This window comes from Myotis myotis, unplaced genomic scaffold (assembly GCF_014108235.1).
Source record: "Myotis myotis isolate mMyoMyo1 unplaced genomic scaffold, mMyoMyo1.p scaffold_m19_p_17, whole genome shotgun sequence".
NCBI lineage: Eukaryota > Metazoa > Chordata > Mammalia > Chiroptera > Vespertilionidae > Myotis > Myotis myotis.
The window spans coordinates 12,097,654-12,117,843 of NW_023416321.1; the positions used below are offsets into that span (position 1 = coordinate 12,097,654).

At 43.5% G+C, this 20,190-nt stretch overlaps 2 protein-coding genes and 1 pseudogene across 12 annotated transcripts in view; 2 read left to right on the forward strand and 1 right to left on the reverse strand.

Moving 5' to 3' along the window:
• Positions 1–1,757: 1,757 nt before the first annotated feature.
• NME2 (NME/NM23 nucleoside diphosphate kinase 2) lies at positions 1,758–4,823 on the forward strand. The gene is made up of 5 exons (XM_036339387.1): positions 1,758–1,919; positions 2,252–2,381; positions 3,248–3,349; positions 3,973–4,085; positions 4,570–4,823. The coding sequence occupies exons 2-5, from the start codon at positions 2,256–2,258 to the stop codon at positions 4,685–4,687; spliced, it is 459 nt and encodes a 152-aa protein (XP_036195280.1). The 5' UTR covers positions 1,758–1,919; positions 2,252–2,255; the 3' UTR covers positions 4,688–4,823.
• A 2,733-nt stretch (positions 4,824–7,556) lies between these two features.
• On the forward strand, positions 7,557–8,058 carry LOC118671407 (annotated as a pseudogene).
• A 137-nt stretch (positions 8,059–8,195) lies between these two features.
• Positions 8,196–20,190, reverse strand: part of MBTD1 (mbt domain containing 1) — a 47,329-nt gene continuing 35,334 nt past the window's right edge. For 10 of the 11 annotated variants that reach the window (XM_036339374.1, XM_036339373.1, XM_036339383.1 and 7 more), the window contains one exon: positions 8,196–11,381. In XM_036339374.1, the coding sequence (XP_036195267.1) occupies positions 11,263–11,381 (119 nt within the window). In that variant the 3' untranslated portion in view covers positions 8,196–11,262. Of the gene's footprint in view, positions 11,465–20,190 lie in introns of all 11 variants that reach the window. The other variant, XM_036339380.1, reaches the window with a different exon arrangement.

The following is a 20,190-nucleotide window of genomic DNA, read 5'->3' on the forward strand; positions in this document are numbered from 1 at the left end:
CTCTTTAACAGAGACAAGATGGAAACTTACTTATCTTTTATTTAAAAGTCCACGCTTGCCCTAAGTGGTTTGGCTCAGTGGATAGTACTTTGGCCTGTGGACTGAAGGGTCCCAGGTTCGATTCCGGTCAAGGGCATGTACCTTGCTTGCAGGCTCATCCCCAGTAGGGGGCGTGCAGGAGGCAGCTGATCTATGTTTCTCTCTCATCGATGTTTCTAACTATCCCTCTCCCCTCCTCTCTGTAAAAAATCAAAATATAAAAACAAATAAAAAAAATAAAAGTCCACGCTGGAGATCTCATGTACAGTGCTGTGATTATCCTATATAATAAAAGGCTACTATGGAAATTGGCCCCTCCACAGGGAGTTTGGCCAGGGGGCGGGGCTGGCCGGCCAACGGCTCACGGCCCCTCCCCCAAACAGCCCCTCCCCAGATCAGCCCCATGGGGGCTGGTGGGAGGACCCCACCCCTTGCTCGAATTCATGCACCAGGCCTCTAGTAGTTACTAATACTGTATGCTGTAATTTGCTAAGAGAGTAGATCTTACATGTTCTCACTACACACCAAAAAAAAGAAAAAAAAATGGTAACTGAAATGATGGTTATGTTGGTGGTGATCATTTCACAAGATACACAGGGATGGGCAAAAGCAGGTTTGCAGTTGTGAGTACACAAAAGTTACTTTTTGTAATAATTATTGGAATGATTATAACCTGCATGTCTTTTTCCATATGAACAACTGTAAACCTACATTTTCCCACCCCTGTGTGTATATCAGAACATCTAATTGTATGTCTTAAATATACAATTTTTACTTATCAAATATGCCTCAATAAAGCTGAAAAAAAGTTCAAGTGGGTGAGTGGGGCCGGTGATGGTGCTAAGGCTATGGCCCTGGGGTTGTCCAGGGCCTCGGTTCCAGGAAGGAAAGCAGTGGTGGGAAGAGGTTGTTACTGTCCCAAAGGAGGTGTTAGTGCCTGGACCAGGGCAAACAGCTCACCTAACAGAACAGCGCCCAGGCCACGGGTGATAACGCCATTCCCTGGTCAGCGTCACTCACCGGCCTGCGGACAGAAGGACACGGCTCTGACCATTTCAGGTGTGGTCACTGCTGGGCGGGTGTCAGGAACTGGTCAGGGGGGTGTACACACACACACACACACCCCAAAGGGCGCGGAGAGGAGGAGCGGACTGTGTGCAGATGGAGGACAGGCCTGATTCCCAGGAGTCTGGAGTCCTGCCGAGGGCGTGTCCGGGCTGAAGTGGGCAGCTGACCGCACGCTCACGGAGGCAGGGGCACATCTTCATCTCCGGGGGGAACAGGGCAGCTGCCGGGGCTGGGAAGGTGGGTGGGTGGGGGCGACAGGCAGAGGGGCCGGGCACACTGTGGGGAGCATGGGCTGTCTGGCTGCTCAGCGGTTGGCACCCATCCTCCAAGCGGGCCGGGCTCGGACGGGCGCTGGGGAGGGAGGCTCGTGCGGGGATGGCCGGGTGGAGGCAGTCGCTGGGAATGAGCAAGGCGCGGGGCTCGAGCCAGGGCTCCAGCGGAGGAGAGGGGAGGGGAGAACGGGGTTTCACGGGTAGGAAGGAGCGGACTGGTGGGCGCATGCGAGGGAGGGAGAAAGAGGGGGAGGGAGGGAGGGAGAGAGAGAGAGAGAGGGAGAGAGGGAGAGAGAGAGAGAGAGAGCTGGACTTGGACGTGCCAGCGTGAGCGACCGCTTCCAGCCCCCGAGCTTCACGGGCAAACCAGGGGCGTGGACAGAGGCCTGGGCTGCGTCCGGCCCGCGGGTTGGGTGGCGGGCCCTCCGGGGTGTGGCCGCCGCGGGCCCCGCCTCCGCGGGCGGCTCCGGCTCCGTGGTCTCCACTCGTCCCCGCTCCGGCCCGCTGCGCACCGCCGCCCGCCCGCCCGCCCGCTTCTCGGTAAGGCGACGAGGGCGCTTTTCCTCCCCCCCCCGGGTTCCCCCCGCTGCGCCGCGGAGCGCGATCCCGGGGCGTGGGTCCGAGCCGGCCCTCCAGGCCCTGCGCCCCCGGGAGCCCGGCGCGCCCTCCGCGGGGACCGGAGGGGCAGCGGCCGGACCGGCGGGGCGTGCGGGCAGCCACGTGGCGCAGCGGCGGCGGCGGGGCTGGTGCGCCGCGGGGGGGGGGGGGGGGCAGGCGGGGCTTCCGGGCGGTGGCGCCCACGTGGGCTCCCGGGCCCGGGGCGCGGTCCGTGTCGGCGTGGCCCCCGCACCCTGACCGACCGCTCGCCGCAGGACCATGGCCAACACGGAGCGCACCTTCATCGCCATCAAGCCCGATGGCGTGCAGCGCGGCCTGGTGGGCGACATCGTCAAGCGCTTCGAGCAGAAGGGGTTCCGCCTCGTGGCCATGAAGTTCCTGCGGGTACGCACCCCCCCCCCCCCCTCGCGCTCCGGAGCTCGGCGCCGGGGGTTGTGCGCCCCGGCTCCGCGGCTCTCCCGCCCGGAGGCCCCTCTGCTGCCTCCGCCCCGCGGGAACCCCCGGCCCCCGAGCCTTTCCCGAGGCCGGGGCACGGACGCCCTTGGGAAGGTTACGGGAGGTAACGTGACTCCGGCCCGGAACCGGCTTCCCACCCGCCGCTGCGTGGCCGTCGTCGCTGGGGGGCAGCAGAGAGCGAAGCCGCCGGCGCCCCTGCCCCTGCCCACGTGGCCCTGCCTGTGCCCAGGAGGAGGCGTGGCGTCCTTTTGTGTTTAGCCTGCACCTGAGCGGAGAGAGGTTTCCGGCGGGTGTTCCTTCCTCTGCCCTTTGCCCAGGCTCCCTTGGCGGAGGGCAGTCATGGTTTCCCACGTTAAGTTTGGGGCTCGCAGATCGGGACCCTAAGGGATAAGTGTCTGAGTCCTGAGATGTTCACCGAGCTCCTCAGGGAACAGGAGCTTGTCCCCCGTTCACATCTGAAATGTTCAGACGGGCTCTGTGAAGGGCCACCAGTCCGCATATTTCGGTTGCGTCCGCTCTCCCCCGACACCTTGGCCCTCAGACCATCTACTTTGAAGATTATACCATCCATACGCCGTTGACGTTATGAGGGTGTCGTCATAAGCAGAACAGTCTTTTGGTAAAATGGTTTCATGGCTTGGATGGCTTTTGTTTTTTTTTAAAATATACACACCTTATGAATGTGGGCTGAAATACTAAATTGGCTACCATGTTACTAGGTCCTGAGACGGGGATGGAGCCATATTCGAGCCTCCCCAGTGTAGTCACTAACTGGTACCTCTCTCGGGTGGCAGGCCTCGGAGGACCTCCTGAAGCAGCACTACATTGACCTGAAAGACCGCCCCTTCTACCCGGGGCTGGTGAAGTACATGAACTCGGGGCCCGTGGTGGCCATGGTAAGTGACTGTCGCTTTTCTAGACCTCTTCCAGTGTCCTTGCTTTACAGCTGGAGCTGCTGGAGGTCAGTTCACGGAGCAGCGAGGAGCTTGGGAGGAAAAAGGAGGGGAATCAGCGCAGGGAGCGTTCTGTGTACTCCCAGCTAGAAAGAAAGCAGGCTAGGCCTTCCTGTGGCATTAACGTCCAGTTGGCAGTGGAAGTAGAGGGTACAATAGGAGCCACTGAAATGATTGAGAAAGTAGATCTCCTTCCTGTTCCGTGAGGATGACCTTTTGTTCTTTGTTCTTCCCGGGAATACACTGCCCCCTTTCGTGCCAATCTTTGCCATCTGTTGCTCTAACAGTTTTCTGGATGCTCTTCCCACTGTTACCTTCTTCGTCTTTGTGGCTGCATACGGATTCCTCAGTATTGTTTCTACCTCAGCTAGGCTAGAAAGTTGCCCAGTTGCGTAGACCTTTTCTCTGTATCCTGGATGGAACGCTTTAGGCAGGCCCCCTACTGTCTACTGAAGTTTAGCTGATGCTCATTCACTGATGGGTCTGATGGCTGTGTGCAGGCAGGGGTGTTTGTTCTTAATGGTCCTGAATGGCAGACCTGATGTTCCTTTTCCCCTACTGTCAAGGTCTGGGAGGGGCTGAATGTGGTGAAGACAGGGAGAATGATGCTTGGGGAGACCAATCCAGCAGATTCTAAGCCAGGCACCATTCGTGGAGACTTTTGCATTCAAGTTGGCAGGTAAGTCCTGAGGGTCACTTATAAAAGTCATTATTTGGCATAGACCAATTTTAGAAGAATTTGAGGTTCTAAATTAGATGGTAATTATCATTGGATGCAAGTGTTTTTAAATGTATTTTTATTGATTTCAGAGAGGAAGGGAGAGAAAAATCAGTGATGAGAATCATTGATTGGCTGCCTCCTGCACGCCCCCTCCTGGGGTTGGAGGATTGAGCCCACAACCAGGGCATGTACCCTTGGCTAGAATAGAACCTGGGACCCTTTAGTCCATAGGCTGATGCTCTATCCGCTATAAGCCAAACCAGCTAGGGCTGGGTTAAGTGCTTTTATAGTTGCTTTTAAAGAGGAAATACTTTGGAAGAGTTTCCCGATTCAAGTGGCAATTTGGCTGAAAAGGTCCGCAGTGGTTGTCCTGTGCTGTATCCATCACACAGCCCTTTGCCACTTTGAAATGTAACTATAACTAATCTTTGTTCTTTCTTAGGAACATCATTCATGGCAGTGATTCAGTAAAAAGTGCTGAGAGAGAAATCAGCCTGTGGTTTAAGCCTGAAGAACTGGTCGACTACAAGTCTTGTGCTTTTGACTGGATCTATGAGTAAGAGGTGGACAAAGCGTCAGTCCCCTTGGCTCCACTTGATGTGTCCGGGACACAGCTCTTCATTCCATTGACCTGGAAGCAAAAGGATCCATCTTTTCTAAAGCATATTTACCACCAATAAAGCCTTTGGGAACGGGTGTGGCCTGTGTGCTTCCTCGGCCTAAGCTGGAAGAAGTGACTTGGTTTCCTGGCTAGAACACATTAGGTTAGCATTATCCGGAACTAATTAATCCTTCTCAGCACCTCAGTGCATCTCCAGACTAGCGGGAAAGTAGTGAGGCTAACACGGGGCCACATGTGGCACTAGTAGTGCATCTAAGAAACCCAGTAAGGAAATAGCATAATAAATGTCCCAACCTCTTTTGCTGATGTAGAAATGTGTATTTCTGTATAGTTTGTTGAAACTTGATAGAGTAAAACGTACTATCATCCAGACATACATTTTATTGATTGCAAATTGGGCAAGTTATACATGAGGAAATGGGAGCCTTGAGGCATCTGTAAAATGATATCACTGCAAGGCAGGGTTAAGTTAGGCAGGAATATAAAGAAGTTAACTGAGTGCCTGGCCCACTGCTGGTACACGTATTCTGCAACCCTATGGCTCTCTCTCCTCCCCGGGGTAAAGTAATTACCACGCCTGTTTCCTGCATCACAGCAGAGTGGTTACAAAATTCATCCTCTGATGCCAAATGGCACTGATCACCCGGAGTCGGGCTTAAAAATGGGAGATTATAGAAATACATGGGTCTATGAATAACTGTTCTGTTAGGAAACTGGTGAAAGCTAAATGCCACTTCCCTATGAAAGACTCAGTGTTACACTCCCCCCCCCCCCGCCCCCCTTTATTTGGTTTTTCTTTACTTTTTGTTTTTCGACTTGAGTGTTACTTTTACTGCATACTGCTACACACAATGGCAAATACACTGACAGCTTGGTGTAAAAAAATGTCAGAAGTTTAACATTTTCTAAATTATTCCATTTAAAATTTAATCTCGTGTTCATATATGGTACATGCTTTCATCACATTAAGTGGTGATGTTTGATGGTTAAGGTTCCATATTCGGGGGGGGGGGGGGCTGGGGATCCGCACTTTATGTGTGCTCCCCGGTGATTCTCACGCACACTGCGGAGGTACTTGGATCCAAAGCAGTAATTAAGTGCAAGCTTACTCTGGGCCAGGGCTGTTCTAAGAACTTGACGCATGAATTCATTTTAATCTTTACAACTCTCAGGAGGTTGGTACTAAGGTCCCCATTTTACAACTGAGACACCTTACGCGACTAAGAAGGGAAGGTGTCAGACTCCAATCCGAGCAGCTGGCTTCCGATTCCATGTTCTTGGCCACTGTGCTTTACTGCCTTTACGTGACATGAGCAAGTCCCGAGTTTGCAGGGTTAAGTGAAGTCAAATTTGCAGTGGTGAGAGCTGAGAAAGGAGTGGATGCTAGGCCTTCATTCTGGTAGAAGTGCAAGAAAGGGTAGACTGGCGAGATTGCAAGTCCTGCCTCTGAGGGAATATAGTCAACAATAACTAGGTATGGTGCCAGGTGGGTGTGCTGGAAACACTGGGCAGACCACTCTGTAAAGTACATTACTGCCTAACCACTAAGCTGTACACTAAAAACCAAGACAGAATACTGAATGTAGTCCTGGCCTGTGTGGCTGGGTTGGTTGGAGCATCATCCCATGCAATGGAAGGTTGTGCGTTTGATTCCTGGTCAGGGCACATACCTGGGTTGCAGGTTCGATCCTGGTCTGGGCGTGTCGGGGGAGGTGGCCTATCGATGTCTCTCTCACATCCTGTTTCTCTTTCTCCCTGTCTAGAGTCAATGAAAAAAATTGAATGTAAACTGTAACTGAAAAATAAAATTAAAAAAAGTACTGCTTTGGGAGGAAGGTTGGGTTTGGGACATAATCCTATATACCAGCTGGTGTGTGAAGTGGACCACTCATGCATGTTTTCCAGAAAGCTTTCGTTTGAATACAGTAAATGCACTATGGGTGGGCAAAAGTAGGCTTACAGTTCTTCAGATGGAAAATACAATAATGAATAATAAACTGTTTCATGTACTTACAACTGTAAACCTGTCACCCACCCCTGTATTTAAAATAATTACTTTTTTTACACTCTCATGTATTTGTTGGCAGTAGGCAATCCTTATTTTTGCCTGCTTGAGAGGCCAGACACTTTTAATAGGCCCACAAGCGTTACTCCAGCCTCAGTAACAGTCTATAGAGAGGAAATAGAGTCACTGTTCTCCCAATCCCAGGGGCTGGATAAATAACACAAAGCTCAACATTGACTTGTTAGGGGGAAGCACTGGATGCTCTTAAAACACAATCCTGGGCATAAAGCACATCAGGAAAATAGTTCCCCAAGAGGCTATAATGGTTTAAAGAATATATACATATAAAAACTGAAAGAACATATATATCAAAGCTTGTGGGATAGTAAATGTGTCCCAATCTGGGAATTCCAACTTTCTAGGGCAACTGTTCAAACCATTTAAGGTAGGAAACGGCAGAAATTAGGTTCCGCATCGGTTTTCTTGGAATGCCTTCTATTTTTCTAAAGTGTGATTAAATAAACTCTGAAAGAGACCCAAGCCATCTCATTACTATCTTACATCCAGAAAATCCTCTACAAACTGCTTTTGCAGAAGTTGATTAATTTTCCAAAGAGTCAGTCGTTGGTAAGGAAGAGGTCCTTGTATTCTCTCTCGATGTAAACAGCGCCAGCTGGCTGGGACAATTTATTTACATCCTATGAACTTTGCTTAAGCGGTTAACAGAGCTTGAAACAAAAGCCCCCTAGCAAGCAAGTCACCCCTGAACCACCACGTGCCAGCTAATGTTATGTAATTCCTCTCTGGCCTCTTGGATGGTACCCAGGGAGCAGGGGGGTCATCTGAGGTGCCTGTCTTGCGTTCTCCGCACCTTGGAGACAGGCATTGCAAAATCGAGGCAATCAGGAACTTCCTGCTCACAGCCAGGTGAAAGGATGCCGAATATGTCAAGATCAAGAAAAAGAAAGATAATGTGAAATTTAAAGTCTGAAGCTGCAGATACTTTTATAACCTTGGTCATCACAAAGAGAAGGCAAGAAACTGAAGTAGTCCCTGCCCCCAGGTTTGGCAGTGAAGGAGCTGAAATGAACCAGACTCCCTGATCTGTATTAAGATGTTAAACATTAAAAACAAAAAAAAAAACACACACAAATGAATACAGTAAATCCCTAAGTGGTCCACACTCACCTCTGCTTCCGCTGTGGTCGGATGCATCCTTGTCCATATATCCACCCGTGTTCTTCCTTCATTGTCGGCCAGGAGTACATTCTCTCTCACTCATGGACTTCCTTCACCTCACTCAACTGCCGGGGCCGTGAGGAAGAAGCTGGTCTGACTTTCACAGGGGCCTCTGATTGCTTACAGAAGGCACTCAATATTTTTAATAAAGAAAAAAAACTCTCAAAGACCAAAGAGTATTAAAGAATTGCTCAAATACAACTTAAGTTTAACATTGTTTATTTTGTGTAAAAAAGGGCAAATTTAGTGAATTATTTTCATCTTGTACACAAAGTTATAATTTTAATGCTTTCACATTCATGCTGGAAATTTGCAATTTGGTAAAAATGAAAGGAACATAAATTTCTCCGAAGAATTTTTCACGCCATTATATACACTTCCTGAGAAAGTTTCAAATACTTTCTCAATGATCACAAGTTACCAAGAAAATAAAAGATTAAATCTGTACAGATATTGGTCTATATATCAAATACATACAGAAATGATGTAAAAACCTTATGCAGTTTACTTTGACCTCTGTCCTCCAAAGACTTGCCCAGGGACAGACGCTTTTCTTTTGTATAAATGACTGTGGCTTTATTTAAAATATGAAAATCAAAGGAAGAAACCCAGTTTAATCACAGTATTTTTAAAATCCCTTCCCAATAGTAAAGGATCATTACCAAATATATAGCACCATAATACAAATATTGATGGGAGAGGGTATTCACATCACGCAAAATTAATAATAACAACAAACAAACACTGAAAACCCGTGTTAGTATCCGTAGAAAAAGAAGTTGATAACAGCTTTAGCTTTCTTCATACACAGCAAAGAAAAGGTTAAAGAATTTAAACTACCAAAAGCCCCAAATAATCCTAACAGGGAAAAAAACAAAAACAAACCCAAGGTCAGCAGTACATTTTGAACCGTAAAAGATAATGGGGCCGAGTTGTACAACTGGAGTTATGGCTGATACAGAAATCTCCTCTGCATGAACTTACTTTCTGCTCACTGGCAGCAGGAGTTAAAGAGTCTCAACAACAAAGAGGGCTTCAGACTGTATTGAGACGTAGGAAGTCCTACCAACCTTTAACTGTGGCCATGGGATCAAGACAAGAACCACCTTCACGAACAGGCGGGAAATTAAAAAGCGCTCGGAGCCTGGCTTTGCTCTAGAACCGGAAGCTTATAAACAAACGAGCATTTCACAGAACTAATTACCAGGCTCCAAATCAAATCCCTCCTGACTAACTCAGTTCCCTACTGAGCCTCTGAGCCCAAGGTACTGGAAGAGCAAGCCATCCAACAGGCTTCTCGTGCCCATCTCATGAAATCAGAGTCCTGGGTTTAATTCACTGAGTCTGAGGATGAAGATGGTTGTAACTCCTGCTTTGGAAGTCTTCTAGGCGTTAAGTTTACGGGAAGATCCTCAAAAGTTAAAGATTTGGGAAGTGTGAGGATGTCACATTTACAGTAGGTCCCTCTCAGTAATGTTGTTTAAGATAAACATCCAGTAATCTAACAGCGGAATTTCACATATATTTGACACATGAGGATCAACTTGGCGTTGACATGATCTGCATTTACGCCCCTAAAGAGTCAGTATTAAGAAATGTTGACATGCGATTCCATACATTCTTACATTAATAAAGCAACAAATTTTACTTCCAGTAGCAACTACAAAACCTTATGTTAAACCCCTCTTGCATAGAATGAGGTAAACCTGTGCGTATTACCAATGCTATTATTCCCAAAAGTAGAGCATTATTTTAGAAAATAAATTGCTGGTTTTTAATGTTCTATGCATTTTAAAATTCAAACAAAAATCTTACCTAAATGTCTCCTGGGGCTTTCCATTAACATTTTTTAAAGCATTCCATAGGTTGAAGGACTGTAGAGTTTAATCATTTTGATTAATTTCTAATTAGCCCTACCTATATTCCAGAGGAGATGGTCATTATCACCACTCTGAAGAGGCCAGGCTAAGACCCAGAAGCACTTCTAGAACAGATGCAATAATTCCTGAGAGTTTAGTTTATGAACCTCACTGGTAAACGCTAGAGCTCTCTCATTCAGTCACAACTCAACATTAGAAAATGCAGAGAGCAAACCTTTCACCAATTTACCCTTAGATCCTTTTTTGAAAGGAAGCCATACGAATTTTAAAATAGGGAATGTTCAAAATGGTCCAAATCAGTTATTATTGTTAAAACTAATTCTGAACACAAGTAAAGACAGCTCATACTATATAGATATATATGGAATTTTAAGAAAATTAAATTCTCTTTCAAATTAGTTTTCTAACAAATCCAGGATAGTTAAAAGCAGAGCTGGAATGATTTTGAAATCCAAACTTATTTTGGCTTTAAACAACTTTGAATTTGATTCTCCTGGTAATACAGAACATCTGTTTTGGGGTGTGGTTATACCAAGTATTATCTCACAGATGGAGGGAAGTGGCAGAGAACTAATCAAAATCCCTTTTGTGGGGTAGTTTTTAGTAAGGAAAATAAAATAAACTTAGAACAATATTGCTTTTTTCCCTACCCCTCAACTTGTAGAATGACATCCTGTATATCTGGTCAACCATTCCAGTTTAACACTTTAGTGTTAGGATCATTTTTATCATTTTTTAATTAAAGGAGAACATAGAAAAGTATCCAGAGTTCTTCCAGTTTCATATAGAACTCCAAATAAATGTTCACAGAATGAAAAACATTTCTGTACAAACATTTAAAATGGCCTGCAATAAAAATGCAGTCAAGCAGAATTAATCACCCTTCCATGATCCATTTGGTGACAACCCCTCCAGGAGGGGTTCAGTTGCATATTTCTGCAGCAAAGGAAGCTGGAGATGTGACTGGCCGAACTTCTAAAATCCCCAAATCTCCCAACAGGTACCAAAAAGGTTCATTTGTATTGACAGTTCACTTGCATTTACAACTATATCCTTCTTAAATCATTTCTTTCAGTCCTGCTACCTAAACTTTTATCTTACCAAAAAAGTTAGAATTTCAGTTCTTGTTAACAATGCACATAAATCCAAACGTGTAAAATATTACAAAATTCTTTCAAAATCTTCAAATACAACACAAAAATTGTTCATCTTTATAAATTGAAAAATTTCCCCCCACGACTAAAATAGTTTCCCCACCCACCTGAAAAATCCGGAACTGAAATTTTCTGTTTAGCAAAATGTCCCAGTAGAACAGCCCCGCGTATAGCTGGGTGGACTACAAATCAGTCCCGTGGAAACTTCCCTCCCACCCTCCGTTCCTGAGCCCCCTCAGGGCTCTTGCTTGATGTAGAAGTTGGCAGAGCCATTGCTTTCCGGGTCAGATGCTCCTTGCAGGAAACTGTAGTCCTCTCCATCTATCAACTCCTCCTTCAGCTGCAATGTAGTCACTGCGTGAGAGAGACCAAGGTACGGGATGTCACTAAGCCTTTCTGGAATATTCAGACTGCTTTTAATCTTCAGGTTCCACCAGCTTTACGGTGAAGTACAAACATTTTAATTTTCAAAATATATTAGCAGTTAAGGAAAGTTCCAAAATAGAATACTGCATAGTGGACACCGCAACAATAGATATCTTCAACAAAATAGTCAAGATAAGAGAGATCCCTAATTTGACTAGAATAATTAAAATTTTTCTTATGGTTAAGTATTCACTTTTATGTCAATGTCTATACAAACAATGCTCTATTATCTTGCATGGTCCTGAGCTATCTTTAAAAACTAACACCACAATAAATATGACTTTAATATAATCTTATTAACTCCAAGGAGTACCTTTATTAAAAAGACTCCCGGTGGAAAAGAGATATAAATCTGATATACAAATACAAAGTATTACCTATAATATAAATAGAATATAAAGTATATAAATAACATACTAATAAAATAAACTGATTGTTAGGTAAAATAAAAAATTTATTGACATCGGCAATTTGAAAATAATTGGTGCAAAATGGCTAACATTACCAATGGGCTCACTTAATGGCAGTACTGCCTGAGTTCTCATCTGATGATTTGCTTTTTAATGAAAAACAAACCAAAAACAAAATAACCAACTGTATAGGCAGTCCTCAATTTACAAATAGGTCACGTTCTAATTGGTCTTTATTTTTATGGAGAATTATTTTTCAGTTTCCAATATTTTCAGTGGAGTTTAGATTTCTGGATAGCCACTCAAATCATGCTAGTCAGAAATTCTAGTGACAGAAAGGCTCTATTACATGGGCAAGGATGAAGACAAAAAAAATTTTCCTTGCTGGGTCCAGCACTGGTCTTTTTTTTACAGAGAGGAAGGGAGAGGGATAGAGAGTTAGAAACATTGATGAGAGAGAAACATCGATCAGCTGCCTCCTGCACCCCCTCCACTGGGGATGTTCCGGCAACCAAGGTACATGCCCTTGACCGGAATCAAACCTGGGGCCCTTGAGTCCGCAGGCCAATGCTCTATCCACTGAGCCAAACCGGTTAGGGCATGGTCTTTTTTTTAAATAAAAACATTTTTTACGGACCCAGTCCTGGGTCATTAAAATATTTTTTATGTGCCCAGACTGGGAATGAACCAGCAAGCTTTTGGTACACGTGCCGATGCCATCCAACTGAGCCACACCAGTCAGGGCCCAGCACTGGTCTTAAGCAAAAATTAGCTGTTTAATTATGGGATTTTGCTAACTCTTTTTATAAGCCCCTCAAGTTAAATGGCTGTCCCTTGGCATAATTACTCAGTAACTTCCGACTGTTCTAATTCCTTTCCCTGAGAGCTACCCCTACTTCCTACAGAACTCATTCCTTCCAAAAATCACTTTCCCACTTTTTAAATAAAAATGACCCCAAGTCCTGGCCAGGTGGCTCAGCTGGCTGAAGCATCGTCCCACACGTCAAAAGGTGAAGGTTCAGTTCCTGGTCAGGGCACACACCCAGGTTGGGGATTCGATTCCCAGTTAGGGTTCGTATGGGAGGCAGGCCAGATGATGTCTCTCTCTTTCCCTTCCTCTCTCTAAAAAGAAAAAAAGATCTCAGCTAGGTGTTAAAAATAAGTCTTAATAACAGCCAACCTTCAAGAGTTGTGTTCAGGTTTCTTAAAAAGTTATTGTTGAACCAAAATTGAGTTGGTCAAGTTTCATAGAATTTCAAGAACAGGTGATCTTGTATAGCATACTCACTGGAACCTAATCCATGGTGAGCAATGCTAAGTTTCTTCGCCCAGATCTGCTAAATCAGAGGCAACAAACTGTGCTTTCCCCATCTTACCTGTGTCCCTTGGTTCATTTTAAATTTGATTATTTTGAAACCAAGAGATTTCACACAAAACTCTGGCAACATGAGACCAGCACTGGGGAGGGCTCTGTGCAGTGGGGGCGGCTGGCTGCTGCTATCTTGGCAGCACTGGCAGCACAGGGCTCCCACACCCGTGTCACCATGTCTGGCTCACGGAGGAAACCTGCTTGCTTTCTGCAGGCACAGGCTCACAGAAAAGGAAAAAAGTGCTCTGTATCCTCCATTATGGATCTTTTCATCACAATTGGAGGGGATGTGTATATATAGAATGTCAAGTGGGAACTGCTTACACAGAAAAAACAGTTGATTTATGAGGAGAATGAGGGCTCTATTTAGATGAGTAGTAAGCCAACTAAGTTTTCACAGAGGAGTAAATAGTGTATGCATAGAAAAATACCATGTCTTGATTTTAGTTACAAAAGATTAGTTTCAAAAATAATGGTCTTTGATATCTTATTTAATAATTAAAAGAATAATTGTTACAGAGATGCCAATTCATCTTATTTTACTTTGTTACTTGTTTTGGTAATGATGTTAAAAAAACTCAATAGCCCAAAGACAGAAAAGTGAATATACTATACCCTAATAATAGCAAAACAAATACCAATCAGACTGTTGAAAGGTAAAGCAAACAAGACTATGCAGTTTTCCTTTCTTTAAAAAAGTACTTAATAAAAATGCTTTTATGAAGAACAGCAAGTATATATCCTTTAAATCTAACCAACATGCATTAATTGTTAAGGACATCTGAACAATACCATGAAAATAAACACACAAAAAGAAAAAAAAAAAACCAAAAAACCCAAGTTTCATTAAAGGTGCAGTACCCACAATAAAAGGTTGATTAAAACAGTATCTTGTTATATGATGATCAGATGGCTAAATGAATGAAAAAGAATTAACGTGCTTCAAGACCAAACATGTTCCATTCAAACCGATGTTGATTTTTTAAATGCAAGAAAGGTAAATTGAGATTCTAAAGCACATCCTGAAACTATGTGCATTTATTATTAACACCAAATTTCTGGATTATGCTTCTACTCATGTTAAAATATGGAAACAATATGCTTAAAAAAAAGTTAACTCAAGATAAAGGTGAAACATTCACTCAGATGTGGAATGTTCTAATGCAGGTTTTGTTTTAATGGAACCTAAAATAAAGCCTGCCTGGTATCTTCACACTAATAATTTCTCCTTTCCAGGTCTTATTCTCAATGAAGGATGGATGAAATAAAATAGATCCTGTGGCTACATTTCACTTTCTACACAAATGCACTTTTCCTTAGCTCTATTTTTAAAAGGAGTCACTTTGCTGACTCTAGTCATTAACATTTCAGGAGACACACTAATGGGAATCACATTTTCCTAGCAAGAAGCCCGTAAATATAATAAACTCAACAGCTAATCAACCGCAGCTCTGACACAGTTCAGACATCGTAGTCCTGTTTCGCCAGAGTAAGACCACGTGGGTCCCACAGACGTGCCCCTGCTCAGAGGACACTGCAGACACTGGTGGGAGAAGGAAACCACTGAGGCCTGAGTTCCCACCACAGGCATCTAGCTAGTTCCTGGGTTTTGCCAATCCCAGAAGTCGTTTCATTTTACACGAACCAGTCACCGCTCACAAAACGTGACGCCCATTTTCAAAATCAGTCTAATTCCTAAAGACAATACAATTAAAGTCCAATAAAAATTCAAATACATCCAGAGCTCACAATATCTATAGTTAATTACATACGTTGAAGAAGACGATTTCATATGTAACAAGTACAAAAAGATACAATTAAAGAGACAAACAAGAAAGAAAACGGTAATGTTCTTTAGATAGACTTTGAAGTTTCTTCCGTTAAAGAGCAGATAAACTTGGGTTTGCAGTCCTAATCTATTACATATGTACACATATGTGTGTGTAATTTCCTCTCGCTATAAGGACTTCAGAGAAAACAGACTGGGAAGGATCAAGATGACCTAATAACACCGTTAGGCAAAAACTAAAGAACACATCTTTATTAAAATGGCAAAAAAAAAAAAAAAAAAAAAAAAGGCTGATAACTTGAGGTGCAAAAATATTACCAACCAACCAATCAAATAAATAAATTAGCAAACAGAGGAATGAGAAGAAAGCAGGTATCAGTCCCACCTTAGTTTTCAATGTACAAAAGGCGTTTTAAACAATGCGGGTCAGGTAAAACCACCTGGTTTAAAGCAACAGTTAGGATGTGGCAGAAGATATGTATGCCAAGGCGGACACAGCTGTGGTTCTCAGCCATCTGACCTGTGCTCACATCCACTATAGTTCATCCCATGCAAATGCAGTCTGTCGGAGTGCAAAACCTTCTGTAGTCTTCCTAACAACATACCAACTCGGCCTAACCAATTAAACTCAAATGAAATACAACTCAATCATTATACGTAAGTAAACATGAAATTATGGAAACAAATTTCACTAAAATTCAACACCAAAATTAGCCGGGTTCTGTATTTCCAAGTCCATGTTACTTCAACTAAAGATTGTGGTAAATGTTATCACCAGAACCAAGATTATACTGAAACACAAAATACATCCTTTCTAATGAATGAGATGCTATGGAATGCTATGATCAAAGCCTCACCTTTGGATTTGATTAATCAGATAGATCCCTAATGGCACATTTCTCCCCCCAGCCCCCGTCAAGTCAAATGGAACTCTGTAAGGCAAATGTTCAACTATTTCAATGAAACCATGAACTAATCCAAGTTGGCTAACAATTCCATAAACTGAAAGTATAACTTTACCCTAATTTAAAGCTCAGAAATGGTTTATAACAAGATAAAAAACCTTCTTTCCCTGATGACTCATCTTTCACTAGGAGTGAAGTGACTATCGAGGAGGACTAGTGAAAATGAAGTTTTCAGTGGAAAGAAATGAAAAACTTAATGAGTCCGCACCTGGCATGCCAGACCTCGTCTCCCACCACCCTGCCCAGACCTGGCCCTCTGCAGTACCTGAGGTGTGAGGCCACTAGTTACCTGTTTTGAGGCTGGGACTGAACTCTTGGCTAGTGCTGGGAGGTGGGAAGGCCTCCAGGGCTGTCTGTGCTGGCAGGGTTCGATATGGAGGAGGAGTCAACTCTTCGTCACCAGAGAAGCTCCTCCGCACCCCACCTGTCATGGGCAGGCTCGACAAACTGACAGGCTTCTTCCCAATTGGCATCTTCCTCTCTAAATATCAAGTCAAACTAAAGTAAGCTTTTACTTACACGCCGGGCAAGAAAAGTGCATTATATAACTAGGAAAAGTCTTGCTGCATAAGATACTCTGAAAAGAGAACTATGCAAGATTTTTATTTCTAAAAACAAGGAGTGTGTGTGTGTTGGGGGTAGATAATGGGAGAGGGTATATCTAGACTTTGAGAGTCTGGTGATCCTGGTTCCTGACTCTCAAATAAATTTAAAACAAAAGAAAGCAAAATGAACTAGAGAGAGCATTACTAGTATGGAAAATGGCTGGCTAATTTCCTTCACAAAACTGTTAGCTTGAGAGGAGTTGAAAATTCTATGCAAGAGAGAGAGGGTTTAGCCTGGCTGAGTAGCTCAGTTGGTTAGTGTTGTAGTTCCGATATACCAAGTTTGTGGGTTTGATCCCCGGTCAGGGCACATACAGGAATCAACCAATGAATGCATAAATAAGTGGAACAAGAAATTGATGTTTGTTTCTCTTTCTCCTTTCCTCTCTAAAAATCAATAAACAAAGTTTTATAAGCCCGACTAGCATGGCTCAGTGGCTGAGTGTGTTGACCCATGCACAGGAGGTCACAGGTTGGATTCCTGGTCAGGGAACATGCCAGGGTGTGGGCTGGATCCCCAGCCAGGGGTGCACAAAAGGCAGCTGACTGATGTTGACGTTTCTCTCTCATCAATGTTTCTATCTCTCCCTCCCTCTTTCTAAAATCAATAAAAATTGCTCTAGCTGGTTTGGCTCAGTGGATAGAGTGTTGGCCTGTGGACTGAAGGGTCCTGGGTTCAGTTCCAGTCAAGGGCACATGCCTAGGTTGTGGGCTCCAACCCCAGTAGAGGGCGTGCAGGAGGCAGCTGATCAATGATTCTCTCTCATCATAGATGTTTCTATCTCTCTCTCTCCCTCCCTCGCCCTTCCTCTCTGAAATAAAAATATATTAAAAAATAAAATCAATAAAAACTTATTAAGTTTTCAATTGTTTTCATGGGGTAGCATTTCACTGCCTATATATGCCCAAACACCGACCTTCGGAGAGAAACAGTTTAATATATTATCTGGATGGCAGGGTTTTACTGATATGATATGTGCTCCCCTAACTTTTGGTTTATAATACGCAATTTTAGAAAACACGATTATTTCTTGTCGCCCTCTTGTGGACATTTTGAGAACAACACCATAGTTAGGGATTAGTTGAAATAGTGCCCTCTTGTGGGCAATCTGAGAACAGCACCCCAGTAAGGGATTACTTGCAATAGCGCCCTTTTAAAATTATTTTTAACATCTTTATTGTTGAAAGTATTACACATTCTCTCCCTTCTACCCCCATTCACCCCTTCTAGCCCGCCCTGACCCCAGACCCAGGCCTTCACCACGCTATTGTTTGTGTACAATACAAGTGTGGAAAACACTTGTATTTCTTATTCTGAAGAGCAGTTCTAAAATTTAAAGCATGTTACCTGCAAGTTCTTAAGCAATCTAATTTTTTTTTGAAATATCCTTTGGTTATAGTTTCATAAGGAAACATAAGCCTTCAAAAATTTATACAATGTTTTAATTAATAAAAAAGAAGATATTGTAAACTTTGCAAATACTGAACCAAGCATACTTCATTAGTCAGGATGAAAGCTGAAGAATACTTACATATACCTGTGAATATAAATTGTATTTGTTTTCTTCAGAGTATACAAATGACCCAGGCGAGGGCAATCAGAAATTATGCTTCACAAAATCAAGACTAAAAGATAAATCTAAGTCAGACTGTATTCCTATGTAAAATGATCTGGAGACTAAGCTATTAGTGAGCACACATTCACCTCAATTGCCAAACTGAACTCATGTACAGCCATCATTTAGACTTTTCCTAATACACTACACACCTAGAGGTGAAAATGCCAGGACAATCTCCAACTCTACTACTACTACTAGCCCCTGAAGATGACATAGAAACAGTGCTGGTTTTCTGGCTCTTAAATGACTAAACCTTGAGGGAAAAAAGGCTTTTCAGACTGAACGGAGCACATGCACACAACAGTCTACAGGACTCTCTTGGCAGAGTATGACTTATTTTCCAAAGCACTGGTTACCAGTTATCCTTTTATAGCATGAACACAGCTCATTACAAAACAAGCTAGAATAACGAAGCCAAGCAACTGTCTATTTCTGTAAGACATAAGCACTACCAACCAATACACTGATGGATGATTCTGGATACACAAAGACCAAATAGTTGTAAGAAAACAACAGAGCCAGAACATAATAATCTGTGGGCAAAGTTCCAACAAATGAAAGGTTTTGTGGCCTATCTGCTATTGATATAAATCTGAATGCAATGGGTGACTTAGGTTCCTGGACCCCAAATTCTTTCTTATTTGGTAAGTAAAGTTTTATGGGGAAAATTTCTAACAAATACTTTGCTGACTAATATAAAAAAACAAAAGGAGCAAATAGTTCCCTTATAATGAAGACTGCTTCTTCTTCATTCATGTGGCACAATTCCTTATCCTCAATTCCAAAATTCCAAGTTTCTATAAAACTTTGGAAACAAAATCAGACCTCATGTGGTGATCCTCTTTATAATCTTTATTTGGCCCATTTAATGTAAATATTTATATATATTCTGCTTCATAAAATGCTCCAGAGTCTGCAATGGGTGCTACATTAGTGTATACTACGCACACTATACTTTTCTAAAATCCAAAGAATTCTGAATTCCAAAACACATCTGGCCCCACGGGTTTACTAATAAGAGAATCTGAGACCATAGTTCTTCCCTTCTACGTCCAAAGGACAATTTAAAGACATTAGATAGGAAAAAAAAGACATCAGAGATCATGCCATAACATGAGCAATTAAAAGGTTAAAGAACACATACATTTATAGCTCAATTCTTTTTTCCCAGCTAATCCAGCAATCTGATAATGTTAAATGTCACTAAAAACTGGGGTACTGATATTATCACTTCATATTTCTTCCTATGTTCCTACCACATTAGGCTCCATAAGCCAGAAACAAACCCTCCAAGTGCCACACTAGAGAGGCGTGTGAATTGCGTATACAATAGTCAGAAACTAGTAGTGAAAAATATCGTCTCATAACCACTGAGTGATAAAAAACATTCTGACATTCAACATCTTGGAAAGAAATTTCTGGAATCTCAAAGTCTTGTCCAATAGAAAGAGAAAAGACAGCTCAAGCAGCCCACGCTCGTCAACCGTACAGAAAGCTTAGTGCTCACATCCACCACGGCTGGTCCACTGCCCAAGTTCCCGGTGAATTCTCCCTCGTCATTTCCAGATAAATGGGAAATCACTTTGGCCGGCCTGGTCTGGCAACGCTCTCGCAGTCTGAGTATCAAACGGCAAGCAGCTAGTGGGCAAAATAACTCGGGGCCGCTGGGAAACCCATGCCTCCAATACAGAAGAGAGGGTAAGAGACAGGCCTAGAAGTTCTCACTCCTGTGAGGCGGGTCTGGGTTCTGTGCTGGAAGGAAACCAAAGCACCAGTGCAGTGGTTGGTAGAAGTTTTCAAGTTCCCACAGGAAGAATTATAAACCAACAACTATGACCGGGAAGGTTAGGACATATTTATTTATTTTTTTAATGCTTCTTCAGTCTCCTGGTTGCTGAGACAGATTAGCACTTATTTGAAGTTACGGCAAGTCAGTTGGGAAAAAACTGACTTAGTCTTAACCTTCAAATGTACTTTTTA